The sequence below is a fragment of the Odocoileus virginianus genome, chromosome 10, assembly GCF_023699985.2.
Source record: "Odocoileus virginianus isolate 20LAN1187 ecotype Illinois chromosome 10, Ovbor_1.2, whole genome shotgun sequence".
Taxonomy (NCBI): domain Eukaryota; kingdom Metazoa; phylum Chordata; class Mammalia; order Artiodactyla; family Cervidae; genus Odocoileus; species Odocoileus virginianus.
In genome coordinates, this window is record NC_069683.1 from 7909304 (window position 1) to 7930087 (window position 20784).

Sequence of the window (20784 nt, forward strand, 5' to 3'; positions counted from 1 at the left end):
TTTTTTTACCAAGTTATGATTTAATATTTATCAGATGTGTAAATATACAAACATGATGGCAATTTAAAAAACTTGTGAATAGTTGGCCTTACAAAATTACAACACACTGTAAATAAATCCCTCCCACATTTTATACAAACTACATGATTTTGATATACAAAGATTCTGTTTTTATTACACTGACAATGTACAACCAAGAGTATTTACAATGCAAAAAGTATATAAACCACAATTTAACATTCTGCTACTGGCAGCCACTATAGTTTAGGAGGTAGCTTTAATTAAACAAAATGAACAGAAGCCACATTTCCCAACTTGTGTTCTAAAAATAATTTACATAAGATAAAAATTCATTATATGCACATATATACAGTTTAATTATTAAACTGCAATCTAGCTTAATGTTTTTTAGTATCTCATGAACAACTAATATGGCAGTGGATTTGCTATTGATTTAGCATAGTGTTCAAAAAATGTATTGAACATTTATAACTTTAAGACTCCATATAATCAAATGTCCATAGATGACTATCAAGTAGAATTTTTAATTTTTAAAGACATAGGCCTAAGCTTTATGCCTTTTTTTTTTCCCTTAGTGATATATTTATCTTGTCTCACAAGAACAGTTTCAGAGCTATTGCACAGGCTCTTGTAAATCAAAGGAAGGGAAAATATATGGTAGCTTCCAGGTAAGAGCATAGGTTCAGGAGAATCCAGCTCACTAAGAAATAAAGGTAAGTGCTTTGTGTCATAATTACTCCTGATTTCTTCCACCTTAGTGAAACCATTTGCCACAATTTACTTTCTGTACAATTCAAGCTACAGGTAGATCACATGCCAACTGAACTGGAAAATACTGATAGAGCCAATGATATTAGGAAGAGTTTTATCCACAAGAACATTATACGGAGTCATCAAGTCCCTAAGATACTTTTAAAATCCTCTGTTAGTAGTTTAGCCAAATCTACGAAAATCACACAGCAATGAGCCCTTTACTTTTTCCTAACAGTATGATCACAAAGCACTGAAGAAAAAATTACTGTGGTCGAAACAAAGCAATGCACAATGAAGACAAATGTGTTCAGTTACTCTTTTAAAAATCTAACAGTTGTTAATATTGTTTTAAAAACATCTTCAGGTTTTAGATTGAAATCTCTTACACAAAATTGATGATTCTATTATGTCAGAGATGGATTAGAAAATTGCAAGAATTTAGTGCCTACATCCACTCTCACAGTCCTGTCTGGGAAACACCTCCCCCCCCACCCCCTTTTTTTTGGCCCTGCAGTAAGTTGTCCTGAGATTAATGATGAAACATTAGATAAAATTAGCAAGCCTTGTTCTTCAATTATATAAAATCACCATTTAAAATATTCTTAAAAAATATTAACAGCTGTTCTCTATCTTGTGCTTAATTCAGAAACAGGTATAAATTTGCTCCTTATGGATCAGAAAAACCCAACGTTATATTGCTACGATATACATAAAATCGTTTTCAAGTCAACTATTTGTTTCAGATAGACTACACATTGTTTGGACACTGCATTTTGTCAGCAATCGGTAGTTCAGGCACTTGTCCTTTGCAAAGATCTGGTTGAAGAAATAACCTGCCACCTTTCTCCTTCTTCCAAGTGACACCAGGCAGTGATCACTGAAGTGCTTCCCAGATGAGAGATCAGACTAGGGTTCATGCTTATAAACACCGTGATTTTGCTTCATGGGAGAAACAGTTACAAACACATGGATTCAGTCTTTAACTCTTGGGAGATTGTAAGCATAGCGCACCAAAGGGAATCCTCGACTCTGATAGAAGCAGGCTCGTCCGCAAGCCTGAACCTGGTCAGAACTGTCGGAAACAAAGGAATCTTCTTCATCCGCATAATCAGAGTGGGCGGACTGCGTGCCACAGTCGGACCAATAGCCGTCTGGCCTTTGGCAAGAACCCACCGTCAAGGCAGGACAGCTGTGTGATTTTATTAAGTGTTTGCAGGACACGGGCTTTGTCAACAGGAAGGCTTCGCAGCAGTCACACACAGTCAGGTTGCCCTGCAGATGTGAGTACATGCTACAGTCGTAGTAGAAATCCTGCTCCACACAACCAGCCTGGCTGCTGATGGAAACCGAAGCCGATCCGCTTTTCTTGGTAACATGGCGCTTCAGTAACTTCCAGTCTTCTTTAAACTTTGGGTTGAAGAAGACATAGAGGACTGGATTCAGGCAAGCAGGCAACGGGAAAAATATCAGAGTAACAGACTTCATTATTTCGGGGCTGATCGAGATGGCAGTGATCAATGGCGCGAACGAGAAAAACGCCACGGGGCAGAAAAAGATGCAGTTGGTGAAGATGAGCCACGCGACATGCTTAATCATGCTAGAGTGTGAGTTCTCAGAAAGGTCTTCTTTTTCCAGGTTGCAGTAGAGTTTAGTGTAGATAATGGCCATTAATAAAAATGCTAGTGAGTTTAACAGCACTAAAGTTACGGTAAACCCTAACGATGGGGTTTCTCCGGTGGGAAATGGCAAGCACAGAGGGGATGCGGAATACTCCCCCCTATGGAAAAGGGGGAAACAGCCTGCCACTGCGGCCCCCAGAAAAGCCAAGAGGGCAGCAATCCGGAACTGTTTGAGGTGACTGCTTTTCCCATTTTTCATCATATCTTTTGCAGATAAGCTTCTTTCGACGGCTGCTAACATTAACAAAAATATGGCGCTTTCTGAGGAGAAAACGGCAAGAAACCCAGCTATTTTGCAACCACTGCCTATCTCCCACCAAATGCCAAATTCGGCAAATCGGCCCCAGGAAACAGCATCCAGAAAAGTTAAGATTCCGGTATAAGCTCCCATGAATAAGTTAGACACAGAAATCAGACCTATGAACAATTTGGAGGAAGGCACCGATGTACAAGATGCAAATGTTGTTAAAATGACAAGCAGGTTGAAAAACAATGCAACCAAGAAAATGAACCACACAGTAAGACGGATCATCCAACTTCCCAGCAAGTATTCACAGGGCTTAAAAGCACCTAAAATGAAAGAGAGAAAAGACAGTTTATAAAAGACTATCTTCCATAAGATATGGCTTGAGAAACTTTTAATAGAATAATTAATCTACTACCAAAGTGAATTGACTCAAACTGAAAAGATTATCATTTCTTAGGCATCTAATCATTGGACTAGGCTATTTAAAAATTTATTTTAATATGTCACCTTAATATATATTTATTTCTTTTATTAACTACTTGGCAAAGTCATACAGTGATATTTAAAGGAAAATTTTCACTTTTTCTCATACTGAAGCTAATATACATAGCACAGTGACTAGTATGTGAAAGTTACTTCATATGGGGCTTGGAATCAGATAAACTAGGGTTTGAGTTTAGGGTTTATAACTTGCCGCCTTTAAGAGGGCAGCTTAAACCTTTATAAATTTCATTTTCCCTCTTGTGGATAATAACACCTATTTCATAACATTGTGTAGCTTAAGTAAAATTACACACACAAGGTAACAGGCTACTAGGTACATAGTTGGACTTCAAAAAATGTTAGGTCCTTATCTTCTTTCTTCCCAGTTCCTAATATACTTTATACTAATTATATATGATATGTGTATGTAACATATATTTTATACACATTTCTTACAGCCTTCAAAAGCAATCTGATGAAGCAGGATAAGACAAATATAATTATTTCCATTTTTCATGCAGAGATTTCAAAGTGTTTGGTAGACCTGACAGAGGTCATTGAACAAAATTGTACAGTGAGAGCTAAATTACATTGATGTTAACAAATCATGTAAAACTATGTCCAATAACACCCTGCATCACTTAAACTAGAACTGCAAGAACTAATTTAGTAGCTGAGTTGCATGTTCTAGCAACTGACTTTGGCATGCTAGTTATGTCCCAAATGACAACTGTTTCATTTAAAGGTTACTAAAGAAAAACAAAATGTTTTCTGCAGAGCACAAGAAAATGTGTTTGATACATCCTGTAAAGCATCTTTATCACTGAGATATTCACAGACCTAACAAGACAGAGCTCACTATTTATATCAATTTGACTGAAGAAACTTACAAAAAAATTTTTTTCTAGTTAATTTTTTTATTTCCCCCTCAGGGAAGTGTGAAGAGGAAGCTTTCACCTTTATCTCTGAATCTGAACTCATCCTTGTACAAGGAACAAGGAGTAGCTCACATCATGGGGAGAATAGGACACCCTTTGGAAAGTGTTTGAATAGTGGGTGGAATTACTTTCCCTCAAAGGCCTGGGAAGTCTGTTCCATTCCTCTGTCTTGGAAACCCGCTGCCTCCTCCAGTTTTAAAAGAAGGTCCCTGCTCTCCTCACTTCCTGCTTCTGTGTCAGCACATGGCTATCTCTGTGTTACTACATCGGAGTGGAGTTGGGGAAATAGGTTTGCCATTCACTCCTACTGCCGCCTGGGGAGATGAGCTCAGACCAGCTTTCCTCCTGGCTGACCCCCAAAGTTTAAAATCAGAGAGAAAGAAATGGAATCTCTGCATATTCAGGTCTAGACTCCCCTTTAATAAAGACTTTCCATTCCTTAAGTCCAATACAAAAACTCCAGCAAACAAGTGAGTGAACTACAGCCCTGGACTTGTAACAATACCTTTTATAGATTTTATAAATGATTCTGGTCAACCCCATTCACTCATCTGATTGCTATAAACTTATTCTCTACACCAGGAACTGTGCTAAGTATTAAAAGAACACATACACAGCCTCTGAAGAAGCTCACCAATTCAGTAGTAATCATTAAAGAATCCATAATACTTATGATTCTGAGTTATAAAATTAATGTTCAGAATATCCTGTGTGATTAAACAGGAATCTACTTCATAGCACGCAACTTAGCCATTTAAAATTTTTTTAACAGTAAAATTATACATCCATCTTCTCTGGTAGATTAGGCAGGATATCACAGTCATGACCTAATACTAACTTGTGGTGTCAGTTTAGTAACTCTCCCAAGTCTACTAAAGTTCAGTGAAGTAAAATAGAAAAGTAGACAAGGTTGCATTTAAAAAATAAAAGGATAACACTAAAAGTTTTTATAGACCAGTAACTTCTAGAACTATCCCAGGGTTAAAGTTGCATGAAGAAAGTACCTCTCCATCCTTAATGTGTGTAACCCCCATCTGGGAAGCTAGTTAACACAAAAATTCTGAGTCACTGGGTCTGGCCCAAGATCCTGCAAGAGATGCCTAAGCTCCTGGTATACAGAGCACAGGTGAATCAGGTCTTATGAAATCATCTAGTCCTACTCCTGTTACAGAAATCACATTTATCCGCAGAAGTTTTAGATACATTTGCCTAATGTTCGTTTAAAGCAAGAAACTGTGCTTACCTGTCGAGGGTGTGCAGTGGATAATGACTTGACTGTGCTCCTCATTTTCAGCACTGCTGGTGACACCTGCCACATCACTGAGACCTGAACATATAATACAAACTGTTCAATTCAAGCTGCAGTCAGATTAAAAGAGTAAAACACTTTTCTGGCAGTGTTTTCTCTTGTACGTGATTTAAGTTCAGTGTGCACCACACTTAATAACATATTAAAGATGTCAGAACACAGTACACAAAAGCCATTTTTTCTCCACAAATTTCATATTGATCCCTCACAAACTGATTACAATAACACAGACTTTGACTAATGCCGTAAAGAGTGTTCTGTTTTTAAAAGTTCATGCACTTGCCTTTATCCTTTGAGCCACTGTGGTCTTGCAGGCTGTTATCTTCTGTGTTTGAATGTGCATAAGAGTCACAACCCCAAAATGCACAGCACTGATAAGCATATGGTACAGATAAAGACCTGGAAAAAAAATGGCAAAATCTATACTGAAATACCAACTTCACAGACATGCTTTTGTTTTGTGAAAAGTAAATACTTTAAACTGGTCCTTATCCTCTGGACTTGGTTTCCTCATTTGTTAAAAACAAAGGCTCTAGTATCAGGGGACACCATGAGTTTCTCCAATTAGATAAGGTATGATTTGAAAAACTGAATTTGAATCAAGCCATCTTTAAAGCTTAATAGCAATACTGCAATTTAAAGAAAAATCTTATCAGACTCCTTTTATAAATGAATTAACCACACCGAATGTATTATATGAAACTGGTAGTTTCATTTAAAATTAATGTTCCAGGTCATTTGTGACTTTACACCATTAAACGAATTCACATTCTCATATAAGTATAATGAAAATACTTATTCTCTTCTCCCATGATAATATTCCCAAGTGCTCTAGCCCTACTATATCTAAGGAGGTCCCCGCTCTGTCTCTATGAAGTATTATCACATTGTATCAGTTTTCTGTAGGCTCATAAGTGGTTTCTGCTATCTTGTTGCAAATGATAAATCCCATTATACATAAAACCATTCTGATGAAGAGCTATATTATCTCCTTGACAGCATCATAGGTTGCAGTTCATGTTCTCAACAGCAATGGAATAGGGCTCTATTTTTTTCCAAATTTGTGAGGATTGAGGTTGAAAATCTGAGAACCACAGCAAGAAAAAAAAACCAAGATACTCTATAATCTGAAGGCCTACCAAAACTTCCAGAAAAAAGAAAAATAAGAAAAACACACCTGAGATTAACAAAGTCTTTTGCTGCCAAGGCTTCTTTCAGCTTGAAGTTGCCCACAAGTTTCAGTTGATTTAGCCCATTTAGGCCTTCCGTTGGAAATGAAGTTAATTCATTGAAACTTACATCTCTAAAATGTGAATAAGACTTCAAATTAACTCCTAAAACACAAGTCTGTACATGTATTAACATCATAAATATTAGAGCTTTAAGAGGAAGTTTAGGTAAGGAAAAACCATTTCAGAAGCTGTCACTACATCATAGCAGGTTAGCATTTATACAAAGGAACACTCAACAGAAAGACAATTTGGGAAGACAATGCTAAAACACAAGTTTCTGTAGACTATTCACTACTTTCATGATATTGTTGCATGAAACTTACAAGTTCGTTATTGACCCAAGCTTGGCGAAAGCTCTGTCATCAATTTCATGGATCAGGTTTCTACTAAGATCTCTGCAATTACAAAAATAAATTGTTAACTCCTTTCAAATAAACTCGAAATGCAATTACTTTGACTACACTTTAGGATCTGCTGCAGTCATAGTTTCCCTGATAAAATCACAAAGATCTTTAATCCTGTTCAACAACATTTTTAATATTTATGTCGAAGGCCTCCCCTTAACAACAATCTATTTCTTGGAATGTGTTCCAGGGAGGAGTAATTTCAGTTGGCATCCATTTCAAACCAGTTGTGAATTTTCTCCTCCTTATCGTTCTGGTACCAGTTCAAAAATACAAATGATATGATATAGCTTCTGGTACTACCAACTAGATGAGGAGAAGCCCAGCTCCTGACAAAGCTGAAAATAAAAACAGGCGGAGTGTTGTTTGCCTTCTCAAAGGTTAGTGATAAGGCCCTTCGGGAAGACAAAGAATCAATATGCAAACAAGAGCATTCCAGAAGGGCTTCAGATATCATTCTTCCCCCAAGCAGGAAAAAAAATCCATATCAACACCAGAGCCACATACATTCAGGAACACACCCTGCGGAATTCTGATATTACAGAATTAATAGAACAGAGAAGTGATCTGCAGTCACACTTACACGGAGCCCTAATGGAAATTTAAAGATAGGGTAAATTCATTCCGTGACACATCTCCTGGATAACAGGAAAATTCGACAGACTTGGTTCCAAATCGTGACAAAGCAGGGCAGCTTTGCACTGTTGTCACTTACTGGTGCTCTGGAAGTGACTGCATCTGGGAATCAGTCCCTTTGCCTACTACTGCCCTGACCCACAGGAAGCCCATCTGCCACAAGGCAGGATCTAGAAACCTAACTACCAATAAAGTGTTTTTCTAGTAGAACACATGTGATTTCTTAATGGGGATCTATTGGAAAACATGATATATTAGTATCTGTAATTTCAATTCACTGTCAATGGTTCCAGTTTTTTTCTATATTAAAAAAAAATGTTTCCTAATTAAGTGTATTGTGTCTTCTGTATTGCATGAAGGCAGTGACATGGTTTGTCTTAGTCATCTCTATATTCCCAAGTGCTTAATAGCGTACGAGGCACAAATATGTCCTCAAATACAAATCACTTTTTAAATGAATGTGTCTGCTGTGTATTAGCTGTGTTTGTCATGAGGGACACCAGTACAGAGGTCAGCAAACCTCTTCTGTAGAATCCCAGACAGTAAATATTCTTCACCTCTGGGGGTCACATGGTCTCTACTGCAGCTATTTGACTATGCCATAGCATGGTGAAAACAGCTTTAGACAATACTTAACCAAAGGACATGGCTGTGTTCTAGTAAAACTTAATTGACAGAAACAATAAGCAGGTTGACTGTGACCCACAGGCTATGGTGTCCACCCATCACCTAAAGAACTGGCAAACTTCATTTCTATTACTTGAAAATACACAAGGTGCATTTCTCAAGCTATACACATTATATTCTTTTGACTCACAAATCTCATAAATTAGCTAAGGTTAGAAAAAAAAAACACTGAAAAGAAATTAAAGTATCACATGGTAAAGTTTGAAAAATAGTATTTATCCATAATAAATCTTGTATTTAAGTATATTTACTAACATGGGAATTGTAATGATATATTAATTTACAGCTTGACAACAATTTTATTTGCCTCTGATAATCACAGAGGAACTTACAGAATCTTTAGGGATGTCAGGCCTTGAAACGTATCTTCCTTTATTTGGTGGATCTGATTTCGCTGCAAAGAACTAAAAAAGAATAAGATGAAAGGTTAAAAAAAAAAGAGAAAAACAACAGAAAATATTTCCTATTTTGAAAAATAACATTTCTTAATTAACTTTTTCGAAGTTTAAATATTCATTTACAAGTAACACCAACTGATCTTGTTGAAAGTAAAGAGAACTGTTGTTGCCTCATCCGGGGGATGAAAGGACTAGACTAATTGGTATTACGCCCAAAATGAAACTAACAGTTAAGGTACATTATCTAAATTCCTCACCAACTCCACTCAGTGAGATCAGGAAAACAACACAGTGAGAAAGGACCCAAGACACTATCAAGCCTTCAAAAGATATGGAATAACATTAATTGCACATGACTAAGTGAAAGAAGAGTCTAGAAAAGCTACATACTAAGATTCCAACGAAATGACATTTTGGAAAAGCCAAAATGATGGAGTCAAGAAAAAAAACAGTTGTTCCCAAACCTTAGGGTGGTGAAATGACTCTGTATAATACTATAATAATGAACATATGTCATTATACATTTGTCCAAATCCATAGAATGTTCCATATTAATTAACCCTAATTAAACTATGTATTCGGGGTGATAAGGATGTGTCAGTATAGGTTCATAAATGATAACAGAGTCCTATTCTGGTGGGGAATGTTGACTCTGGGTAGGCCATGTACATATGAAGGCAGGGAATATAGGAAATATCTGCACCCTTTGTTCAATACTGTTGTGAATTTAAAGCTGCTCAAAAAAATAAAGTCTATTAGAAAAAAAAAGGACCCAAGACAACATAACCATGTCAAGTAGTCAAGTACTGCAGAAAGAAGGTCAGAGGAAGGAGGAGATATTATAAACATGGGAATATTAGCTCCTCCCTTTCTCGACCTCCCAGTCAACTCCCGCCACAGCTGTATTATAAAGCTCCATGGCAGACATCCACACCTGGACCGGCTTTTGTTTGGCTGCTTTTTCCTACTGCCCTCCTCCCATACAGTCCCACAGACTGCCTGACAGACAGGTGCCCAGTGCTAGCCACATGAACACACCTGGTGTCACTGAACACTTATTCACAGGAACACCTGATTATATGAATTTCTAAGACCTTAATGTGAGTCATTTATTTACAATAGGAAAGGCTCAATGAATTAACAGTAGACCACAGCAAAAAGAGTCAAAGACCAACTTACATTTCTTCCAGAGCATGGCAACCATTAAAGCTTGGAAGGTCTTTTATACTGTTGTAAGACAAGTCCCTTAAAACAATGCAAATAGAAAATGGTCAATTAATTTTGTTATCAGAATACTATATTAAGACAGCTGTATTCAGAAGCATCAAAAACAATGCTAAGATCTGTTATAAAGAGATATGGCTGAACAAGAAAAGAAACTTTGTTTTCCTTATACTTGTAAGCTTTCCAGAGTACCTTAGAGACAGAACAAGCTTAAGATGGGCAAACGTTGAGTACATAATATTGAGTATAGACACCATAAAATATTTTAAAACATTAAGAATATAAAATAAATATGAAAAATACAGTATAGGAAATATACAAAAATTATGTTCACTTGGTAGAGATATGGATTTTTTAATTTATAATTTTATAATATTGTTATACCATAAATAATGCCCATGTTATTTAATTAAAAAGCTAGAAGAGGAGTGGTGTATGCACTCATATTTTAAAAAATACTTATATTAAATAAAAAATGAGGACTAGTTAGCTCCGTTAATCCCACTGCAATTTTCCCTCAATGATATCATTGTGTTTGATACTCCATGACACCATTTAATTACTTGCTTGCTTGGTCAGTCACTTATTTTGTTAGTATCTCTCACCACTGAACACAATAACTTTGTCACTTAACTGTTTTTGTGACATTTTTACATGTTTTATTTACTTTTAATTTTCAGGGCAGCTTCGAGATTTTGGAAAGCTCCAATGCTTAGTTGGTTCCCGATCCAAGAAAGATTTGGGCTCTTACTTAGGTTATGGTGAAAGAGCTGCATACAGAGAGGTAACTACCCTGGGGCAACTAGAATAAGGATGAGGGGTCAGGATAAAAGAAAAGAAATCAAGAAAGAGCCCAGTATGGTTTCACTTTATTCAAAGTAGAGTCACAAGATGGGAGATATACACATAACTGCAAAACAAAATTCAAATAAACTTTACCTACCCAGGGGGATACCAGAACACCTGCTCATTTCCATGAAAGGAATGAATAAGAAATAATTATACCATAATGTCACCAAATGAAAACAGTTTATTAAAAACAAAACTCAAACTATGTGAAATACATAAAAGAAAAGCAGGAGATGGGAAGAGGAATCCAACTTACAAAGTCCTAAGTCTCTTCTGTTCCTGGCACAAATTACTGGATATATTGCTTATCTTCGTACCTGTCAAGGTCCTGTGGAGAAACATGGTTTGCCTAAGAAATGATTCAAGTTGAGATGGTAAACAAAATGCTATTCTCACAGAGGAAAGTACATGTTCACATATTTCCATATGGACCAGAGTCTGTGTATCCCACTACCTAACTACTCCCTAAAGTGGGAAAAGGAACGAACCCTCTAATGAAGAAAAGTTTTGTGATAAGATAGATGTTCATAGTGTCCAGAGGATAAGCTTGAGTTCTCATGTGGTTCGACAGAAAAAAACAAATCCATAGTTATAGCTGACCATGGTCACCTGCAAGTCTGTCACCCCCTCACACCCAAAATATTTGAAACTAAGTTATTATCCTGCCCCCCAAATCTTGATTCTGTCTACTATTTCAATCAACCTGACTCAATATTCTGAAATTTTCTTTTAATCCCTGTATGATCAGGCCCCTCAAGATGGCTGCTCTCTTGCTCTCTGTATAATCCCAGCCCAACCAGTACCTGCTTCACCTACACGCTACTCACATAACTGGCCTTCCTACATACTTGTCCCAGGCCTGGGACAGTGAAGGGCGTGCCCCTCTGCTGGTTTCCCTGGTAACGGATGAGCCAACCTGATGTCTATTCCTATCAATATAACTGGCAATCTCTCCTTCCCCTCCACCACCCTGGGGAGCAAAAACTGCACCATGTCCTGTCAGCTGGGAGCTGGTGGGGTGTTGCTCCAGGATCCTGCTTCAGACGTGTAAGCTCCCCCCATTCATTAAACCACTGATGTCTCTATTGCTGACACTGGGCTCTTTCTTCAGTCTTGAAGCTGGGCAAGTGCAGGCCCTAAAGACCTGTGGGGTGCAGCCCAATAATCCATCCTCCCTTTCCATGTCCCCATCTGCACTCAACCATCAATTTCTGTTTTATCTTCTTCTATAGATCTCAGCATCTGACCCTTTTCATTTTTACTGCTACTATGCAGATCAAGGGTGAAATGATGCACACAGGGATGGAGGAATCTCAGGCCACATGGAGGAATTCCAGGGATGGATTAAAGACACATAACTCTCATAGCTAAATGTGCTCATTTAGCGAAGTAGAGTATTCCCATGGCCTCCTCACGATTCTAGCTCTAGTATTCTCTTTTTACCCTCTTCACACCACATCATCCAACATTTTTAACATCTCCAAACTGCCTTGAGAGTTGAATTTAAACTCCTTAGCTCAATGCTTCCTGACTTTTCTTACACTTTGGCACACATGAAAATTGTAACCTATGCAGCATACTTGTGGTCCTTGTGGCAGAGACCCTAGCCACGTCAGACCCCACGTGGCTTCTGGAGGGCTGAGGTCATCAAGATCTTACATGCACCTGCAAACTAGTCATAGGCCACCCATTGAGAAGCTCCGCCATAACCAAATGATCAGTGTTCAAGGTTTGTCATTTTAAAATTACAAGCCCAACAATTTTCCAAATTTCTCCATATCATTCCCCATACTATTATAAACAAGTTTAGCTATATTTGATCATCTGTATGTCATACTTAGGCTTCCTAGATGGCTCAGTAGTAGAGAATCTGCCTGTCAATGCAGGAGATGAAGGAGATGCAGGTTCATTCCCTGGGTGGGGAAGACTCCCTGGAAAAGGAAATGGCAACCCACTCTAGTATTCTTGCCCTAGAAATCCCATGGACAGAGGATCCTCGTGGACTATAGTTCATGGAGTTACAAAAGAGCTGGACATGACTTAGCAACTGAGCACACACGCAGGCTATCAGTTCAGTTCAGTCGCTCAGTCGTGTCTGACTCTTTGCGACCCCATGGACTGCAGCACGCCAGGCTTCCCTGTCCATCACCAACTCCCAGAGCTTGCTCAGACTCATGTCCATCGAGTCAGTGATGCCATCCAACCATCTCATCTTCTGTCATCCCCTTCTCCTCCCACCTTCATTCTTTTCCAGTATCAAGGTCCTTCCCAATGAGTCAGTTCTTCACATCAGGTGGCCAAAGTATTGGAGTTTCAGCTTCAGCATCAGTCCTTCCAATGAATATTCAGGATTTCTTTTAGGATTGACTGGTTGGATCTGGTTGCACTCCAAGAGACTCTCAAGAGTCTTCTCCGACACCACAGTTCAAAAACATCGATTCTTCAGCACTCAGTTTTCTTTATAGTCCAACTCTCACATCCATACATGACTACTGGAAAAACCATAGCTTTGACTTGATGGACCTTTGTTGACAAAGTAATGTCTCTGCTTTTTAATATGCTGTCTAGGTTGATCATAGCTTTTCTTCCAAGGAGCAAGCATATTTTAATTTCATGGATGCAGTCACCATCTGCAGTGATTTTGGAGCCCCCAAAAATAAAGTCTCTCACTGTTTCCATTGTTTTTCCATATATTTGCCATGAAGTGATGGCATGCATGCCATACTCAAGTAATTTTCAGTATTCCCCATTTCACTAAGGCTTGCTTTTCTAAATAAAAGACCCAGCTCGGTGAAATCCAATTTTGAAGCATTTCACCTCTTCCATAAAGCCTTTTCTGATAGCTTACATGGACTACTCCACTTCTGAACTCCTAAAGCACTGCTTCTAATCTGCTGCTTACTTACTGCCTTATATTCTCAGAGACTTTTTCAGATTCTACCTCCACATACTAGGCAATAGTCTACCTGAGTTGACTGATTCCAAACCCAATACCATCCATCTCTATGCGTGATATTCACAAAGCAAGGATGTAGGAATCAACATTAACTCATTATCATCACCAAAAAGCACGGGCAATATACTAGCAGGCCAGTGTGGTGTTATCTTTACACACCCTCGCTTCAAAGAGCCACACTTACAAACTCTCCAGACGGACAGTTCCAGTCAGGTTGGGAAACCGCTGCACCATGCTTGCACCACGAATGACTCTTTTAAGAAATTGCGAGAGAAAAAGTAATTTAAAATAAAGAAATTTCATAGATAATATTTTAAACTTATTTTTGAACCAGCTTAAAATTATAACACCACTATACCTAAAAAGAAGATTAGTTTCTGAAAATGTGATCATTTTGACCAGGTGTTCATGAATAAATAAGAACCACTGTAAATTTGGGGAATTGTCTTTTGGATTTCCACCCAAGGAAAAGAAAATAAAAGATACTGTTTTCTGGAGTTATAATAATAAATTCTAGTTTTCCATTAAAGCAATGGTGTAAATATTCAGGTTGTTTTTAAATTTCTATAATACTTACAAGGAATGTAGTTCAGACAAATTGTGAAATGCTGAGTTCCCCACAAAAGATAGAGGATTATCATACAAATGTCTGTAAAAATAGCCAAAAAAACAAAGTTTCCATGTGTTCACAAGCACTTCAACACTAAATCTATGTTCACAAAGTTAATATATCCAACAGCCTGAATTTTCATTCTTCATCCAGATGTTTGGCCTTGTACAGACACTGCTTTACATGATTACATATTAAAAGAAAATTTCAAACTACTTACATAGTTTTTAAGAGTGGATTACCATCAAATGCTCCATCAGGGATAACAGAAATAGAATTACTATGAAATAACCTACAAAGATAGAAGAAAAATATTTTGAAATGCTTATCCTCTTGTGAAATAAGTTAAAACCCAAATATCTACTACTATTCAGTAGTATATAAAATATAACTGATAACAACTACATTAACAACTACATAAAAATTTCAACAATGTGATGAAACCAAAGTTTTAACTCCAGCTCATCTTTTTCAGGACCATACCTAATTCTCTCTAAACCCACTGCTTAACCTATTATTGCTTCCCTGATGGCTCAGAGGATAAAGCGTCTGCCTGCAATGCGGGAGACCCGCGTTCAATCCCTGGGTTGGGAAGATCCCCTGGAGAAGGAAATGGCAACCCACTCCAGTACTCTTGCCTGGAGAATCCCATGGACAGAGGAGTCTGGCGGGCTACAGTCCACGGGGTCGCAAAGAGTCGGACACAACTGAGCGACTTCACTTTCTTTCTTTCTTTCTTTCTTTCTTATATACTTTTAGCTTGCTTCATCCTCAAAGAACTTCAGACCACAAGAATCATAGGTACTCTAACCTCAAAATCCCTCTCATCATTGCCTCCATTTAGTTTTTAAGCAACGCATCTCGGAATATTAGCCATCAACTGATGAAACACAATCTCAATTATACCACGGCATTCTTATCTCTGACCTTGACAAATCCAATATCTAAAATGCCCCCTCATCTCTCATTTATCTAAACATTTCCATTCTTTCAAGTCCAGTCAAATTCCTTCTCTTTGGTGATGTCTTTTCCAATGACCCCAAGCCTCAATGAGGTCTTTTTCTAGAGTGATTTATTGATCCTATTCATTCAGCATTTATTTCCACCTAGAGACTACTCTTTGTCTGTCTTACATAGTCAGCCTCCCCAATGGGACCAAGACCACAGCTCCCACAAAGCAGAGACTATACGTTATGGCTTGTTTCACTAGAATCCAGACTTACACAGTAATACATGCTCAAAACTGTCCAGGTTAGCTGACATAATCCAGTCTGTATCATTATATGTGTGTGTGTGTGTGTGTGTATTATGGAACATGCAATGGAACAACAATGTTCTAAAATCTCACTGTCCAAATTGTGAGTTCTAGGGATATTAAGGCATAGAGAGAGGAAAGCAATACTCACAGCTCTTTTAGGCTGGGGAGAGCTTTAATAGCCTGAGGAAATTCCCCCAAATTATTATAGTTCAAGTCCCTAGAAAAAATTAGGAAAATATGTAAGAACACTGAAGAGGGGTCACAATTTATAAGGCAATTTGGTATAAATAAATATATATATTTTAAATCACATCCTCTGGATGGTAATCTTTCTTTGCCAACAACTGTCATTCCATTTAATTAAATTTACACTTTTTCTTAAAATATTGAATACAAAAAAGAATCTTAATTCTTCACTTTTAAACATTTTTTACAACTTTATTTCACTTAATTTACCATAAAAATATTAGGATTTTAGTGTCTTTTTTATTTTTTAAACTTATTTTTAATTGAAGGATAATGATGCTTTAAGTCAACAACTCCAAAAGTTCAAAGAATTCTTAGAATCACATATTACTGGTGCATTAAATAAACAAATCACCTGAATGGCAGTTTTCCATAAAATAGAATGTATTGACTATCCATTTATACATGACAATAGCCTGAAACTGAGGTTTCTGTTTGAGGTTTAGAGTAAAATTCTGGTATGAGGGTAGCTGACTGACCTCAGCCCTACTATCAGCAGAATAAGGAGAAGGACTAAGATGGGTTCATACAACTACAGTACTCAAGTACGTTAAAAATTGTTGAAAAAGTTGCATTAATTAGCAGAGAGAAAAGCCATAGTGATCTGTACTTTTAAAAAATCTTAATTCTGAGTGTATTTAAACTTTCATTTTGTTTAACCTAGAGAGAATGTTCACATATGATCAGCGACTGATTTCAGAATGAAAATAAACACCCAGCTCCTTGGAGACCTATTTTATTCTCCTTTACTACATAGAAAAAAGTGGTAAATTAAAAAATCAACTGGGAAGAAAGTGTTTAATTTTAACATAATTGGAATAATATACACAGTTTAGGATCAAAAGGCTGGCCCAGTGGTCTTTTCCACTGGCATTTATATACTTAGGAAAGAAGAACTGGGTTTATCAGTTCTTCAAGAGCTTTCACTTTCAAATACCCACTGATGTTTATATCCTTTAGTGGTTTAAACAGGAAAGTGAATTAATAAAATACTAAAAGATTTTAAGTCTTCTCATTGATTGACAGTTAACCAAAAAGTCAATTAAACAAAATACTGATATTAAAAACCCTAAACATTTCAATCAGGTGTTACTTAACCATCTAGCTGGGACATTCTCTGAATCATTCACTATACCACAATGGGAAATACTAAAAATCTCTTAATAAAGGCCACTAATAAAATCAAAACAACAAATATAAAGGTCCTAGTCTTGTTTACACACAGCTGCATCATGTCTTTTGCTCATATCACGGTACAGTGGACAGTTGAAACAGCCAGAATTCCCAAATGCTCTAACAACAGAAATAACAACAAAAGTATCCTAAGCAAAATGGAAACCTTCATTGCATTTAGCAGATAAAAGTCGAGACAGTATTCAAGCCCACTGTTAACAATTAGCAAGACAGCTGAGATCATGGAGAAAACAAAGAAACAAACCAGTTTTTCCAGAATCAATTTTATAAGGTTCCAAGTTCCAAAACTGTCTATCATACATTATAAAAAAACAAAATTTCTGAAATGGTGTATAGCTTGGCAAACTCAGCTGTTTTTCCATGTCCTTTTGGAAGAAATATCAAGCTCATTCTTGTGCAACTTTTTAACCAGAAACCTAGATTAGCTTTCATGACTGTGTTAGCTGAAGGCAAGACTTTAGTCGTACATTAAAACAAATTAATTATTATAGCAAATTAATAATGAGCTGAACTCAAGACCATTACTTTTTTCTGCAGTGAAATGCCCAATTGCACCATCAACATCTCAAATGTAATTATCCAAAGCAGAAATAAACTTACAAGGTCTCCAGGTTATCAAGTCCATCAAAACAGTGTTGACCCAGGCTTTTAATTTTATTGTTATGAAGATGCCTATGGAAAAAAGCATCAGGTTCATCAAAACAGTGTTGACCCAGGCTTTTAATTTTATTGTTATGAAGATGTCTATAGAAAAAAGCATCAAAATGACTTTCTCATGACCTAGTAGCAATTATTATCATGTCTAAATTGGTAGTGCTTAAAGGAATGGTGCAGCTAAACACCGCAACACTCAACTAATAGAAAACAAACAACATTGAGTAGATATCTCTTGATAAACACTGTACAAACTCAGATTCACTGGACACAGGAGGCCAATGGAAAAGAAATATCACTCTAGGGCAGAAAGGTTACATACATGGAAGATTATTGAGAAGTTACCCAAAACTAAAGATCTGAAACACTTTTAATTATATGAAGTGAAACTTTGATGAATTCTCCCATGAGGAGGTGGGGCAAATGTCAGCTTCATAAGGAAGAATTAGAAACAGATTTTACAAGAAATGCCACTTAATTATGTTCAAGTTTTCGAAGATTAAAAACAACAGAGACTCATACTCCTTGAATAGACAACTTGGTAAAGAAACATGAAATATCACTGAAACTTGTTTTCTATGCGCGTCTCCAAAAGAATTCTGCTTCTTTTATCACTGAATGCACAGCTGGGACACAAAAAGCCATACAAGGGTTTGCTGCATGACCCACTTTCTTCTCCTGACTACAAATGGCCATTTAAGTTAGAGAGATTCAACTGTTCTCATCAGCCATTCATTTTTAAATTATCCTGATCTGTATTTTAAAAAGTCAGCACATGTAATTTTGTAAAAGAGGCAGCTTCCCCAAACACCAGCTCTCCAAGAACACAATTCAGTGAGCTTCTTTCAAAACAATTTTCCACAAGAACTCTGCTTCTGCCCCCAATTTAACACAAATAAATGGTGTTCAAAGGGGTAGATACTTACAGAACCACCAGGCTGGACAGGTTGGTAAAGGCAAAGTCGGGGATGCTGGGGATCTTGTTGAGTGCCAAGGTCAGCGCCTGCAGGGTGGGCAGGTTGCTGAGCGGATGCACTGGTACCTCCGTCAAGCTGTTGTCATCCAGCCACAAATGCCGCAACTGAGTGAGTCCCTCAAAGCTGTCCTCGGGCACCGAGGTGATGTGGTTGGCATCCAAACGCCTGACAGAAACAACAACCGCCTTCAGCAACGATTCTAGTGGAATGAGTCAAGCCAAGTCACACAACCACTCAGAGTTCCAAAAAAAATAAGTTACAGAAATGACCATAGCCACAGCATTCTTGATTTCTTTCATTTTACTAGAAGTTCTTCCCAAATCTAATGTTTCTAAGACCAGGATATGAGAGTCAGTTGTTTCTCTTCCTTCATAATAAAGAGATGTGTAAAAATCTGAATTTTTGGCTAAGCATAATTGTATGGAAGAAAGACATGTATATATATATACATATATATACATATAGACATGTATATAAACATGTATACATATATATATATATATAAACATAAATATATATCTCGAGGTGCTGTCTTAGGGGCTTCAGTCCTCACTTTGCCCCAAATAAAACTTAAATTGCAATTCTCAAAAAAAGAAAAAGAAAGGAGCCATAAATCTCAAGCTTGAATTTTATGTTACAGACGGCACTTTTATCAAAAATATAGAAAAACAAGAAGAAGAAACTAGGCTGAGCAAATAAACTACTTTACTTACAAATAAAATATTTAATATTAAATTTAATCGCTATTCTGACTTGGTACCAAAGGGGAAAAAGTAAGAACATAATTTTAAAAAGTTTTTTCTGTATCAACAAACAATTTCATTAGATTCTCAACAATCCTTATTGTACTTGTGGCTTTTGAGTCACTTCAATTTTTCCCCAAATTTTGGAACTAAGGACACTTTACTAGTAGGATTACTAATTTTTAAAAGTTAAATTCCCATCTGAAAATCTGAGAAAACTAGTCCTAAATATTAGTGTTGACGCAATCAGGCATAATTGTTGGAATAACTGCTTTTAAACACAAAGATAAGCTAGTAATTAATATGTTGAGAAACTGCATGCCCTGGGCAAATCTCAATTTTCTTCACAAATCCCTTGTTGATATATCTTCACTACTTAAATCCATGTCTTAGAGGCTTAGACCTCTTGATGAAAATTAGTGACACACACACACACACACACACACACACACACACAATGGGTGCAAGGTCAAAATGGAAGCCTGTTTTTGACGAAATCAACTTTGGCAGCTTTCAAGCTCAGGAAGTTCTGACTTCAGAGTGGTTTTCAGGCTTCCAGTTTCTCTATGCGGCTCTAGGTTCGGATCCTGCCATAATTGTCCCTTCTCCTCCATGCAAGTGCTGAGCCCCTGCTCCCAGCTAAGTGCCCCAGACCCAGATGCAGTCTCCTTCCCAAAGGCAGACTGGCCGAGGTCAAAGACCCTTGGTCCTGGTGAGGATCTGATGGAAGCTTCCTTTTTGGTAGTCAAGATAACTGGAAGAGCACTAAAAAGGGGAGAGCTCCAGAAACTGAGCAGCTGCCTTAAGAATCCACTTAGAAACAAAGAGTTTTAGGCTTGCTTATTCCTTGGAGTTTTTAGAACCTACCCTTGAGAAGAGACAGGCATCCTTTATGTAACAGACTGGTAAAGTACTGGCTACAGAATTGCTTAGCAGATCCACTTTACTGAGTAGACAGCAGTGTGTTCAAACACACACATTCACAGATACACACACACACACACACACAGATGCACACATTTCACAGACTCAAGGTACTTCTATTTAGGGAGAGAGATATATTTTGGGTGGAGGGGAATTAAGGACATTTATTTCACATTCAGACATCTGTACATTTTCTATAAATAAGGTGGAACTGAAATACAACCATATAATTAACCATATAATGTCACTAAATCATGCAATTAAATTCTCCTTATAGCTAATTTGTCTGCAATTCATTCAACACATGTAAACTGAGCATCTTGTTAGGCGCAAAAAAGTAAAAATGGTGCATGCATGAGGAA

General features: G+C 37.3%; 1 protein-coding gene across 1 annotated transcript in view; it reads right to left on the reverse strand.

Moving 5' to 3' along the window:
- The window catches only part of LGR4 (leucine rich repeat containing G protein-coupled receptor 4), a 101250-nt gene continuing 80466 nt past the window's right edge, over window positions 1-20784 (reverse strand). Inside the window, exons 5-18 of the mRNA XM_070472968.1 lie at window positions 18705-18920; window positions 17725-17796; window positions 15833-15901; window positions 14647-14718; window positions 14394-14465; window positions 14001-14069; window positions 11117-11188; window positions 9967-10032; window positions 8722-8793; window positions 6986-7057; window positions 6608-6733; window positions 5714-5829; window positions 5365-5448; window positions 1-3023 (exon numbers count right to left, since the gene is read on the reverse strand). Of these exons, the coding sequence (XP_070329069.1) occupies window positions 1747-3023; window positions 5365-5448; window positions 5714-5829; window positions 6608-6733; window positions 6986-7057; window positions 8722-8793; window positions 9967-10032; window positions 11117-11188; window positions 14001-14069; window positions 14394-14465; window positions 14647-14718; window positions 15833-15901; window positions 17725-17796; window positions 18705-18920 (2455 nt within the window). The 3' untranslated portion in view covers window positions 1-1746. The remainder of the gene's footprint in view (window positions 3024-5364; window positions 5449-5713; window positions 5830-6607; window positions 6734-6985; window positions 7058-8721; window positions 8794-9966; window positions 10033-11116; window positions 11189-14000; window positions 14070-14393; window positions 14466-14646; window positions 14719-15832; window positions 15902-17724; window positions 17797-18704; window positions 18921-20784) is intronic.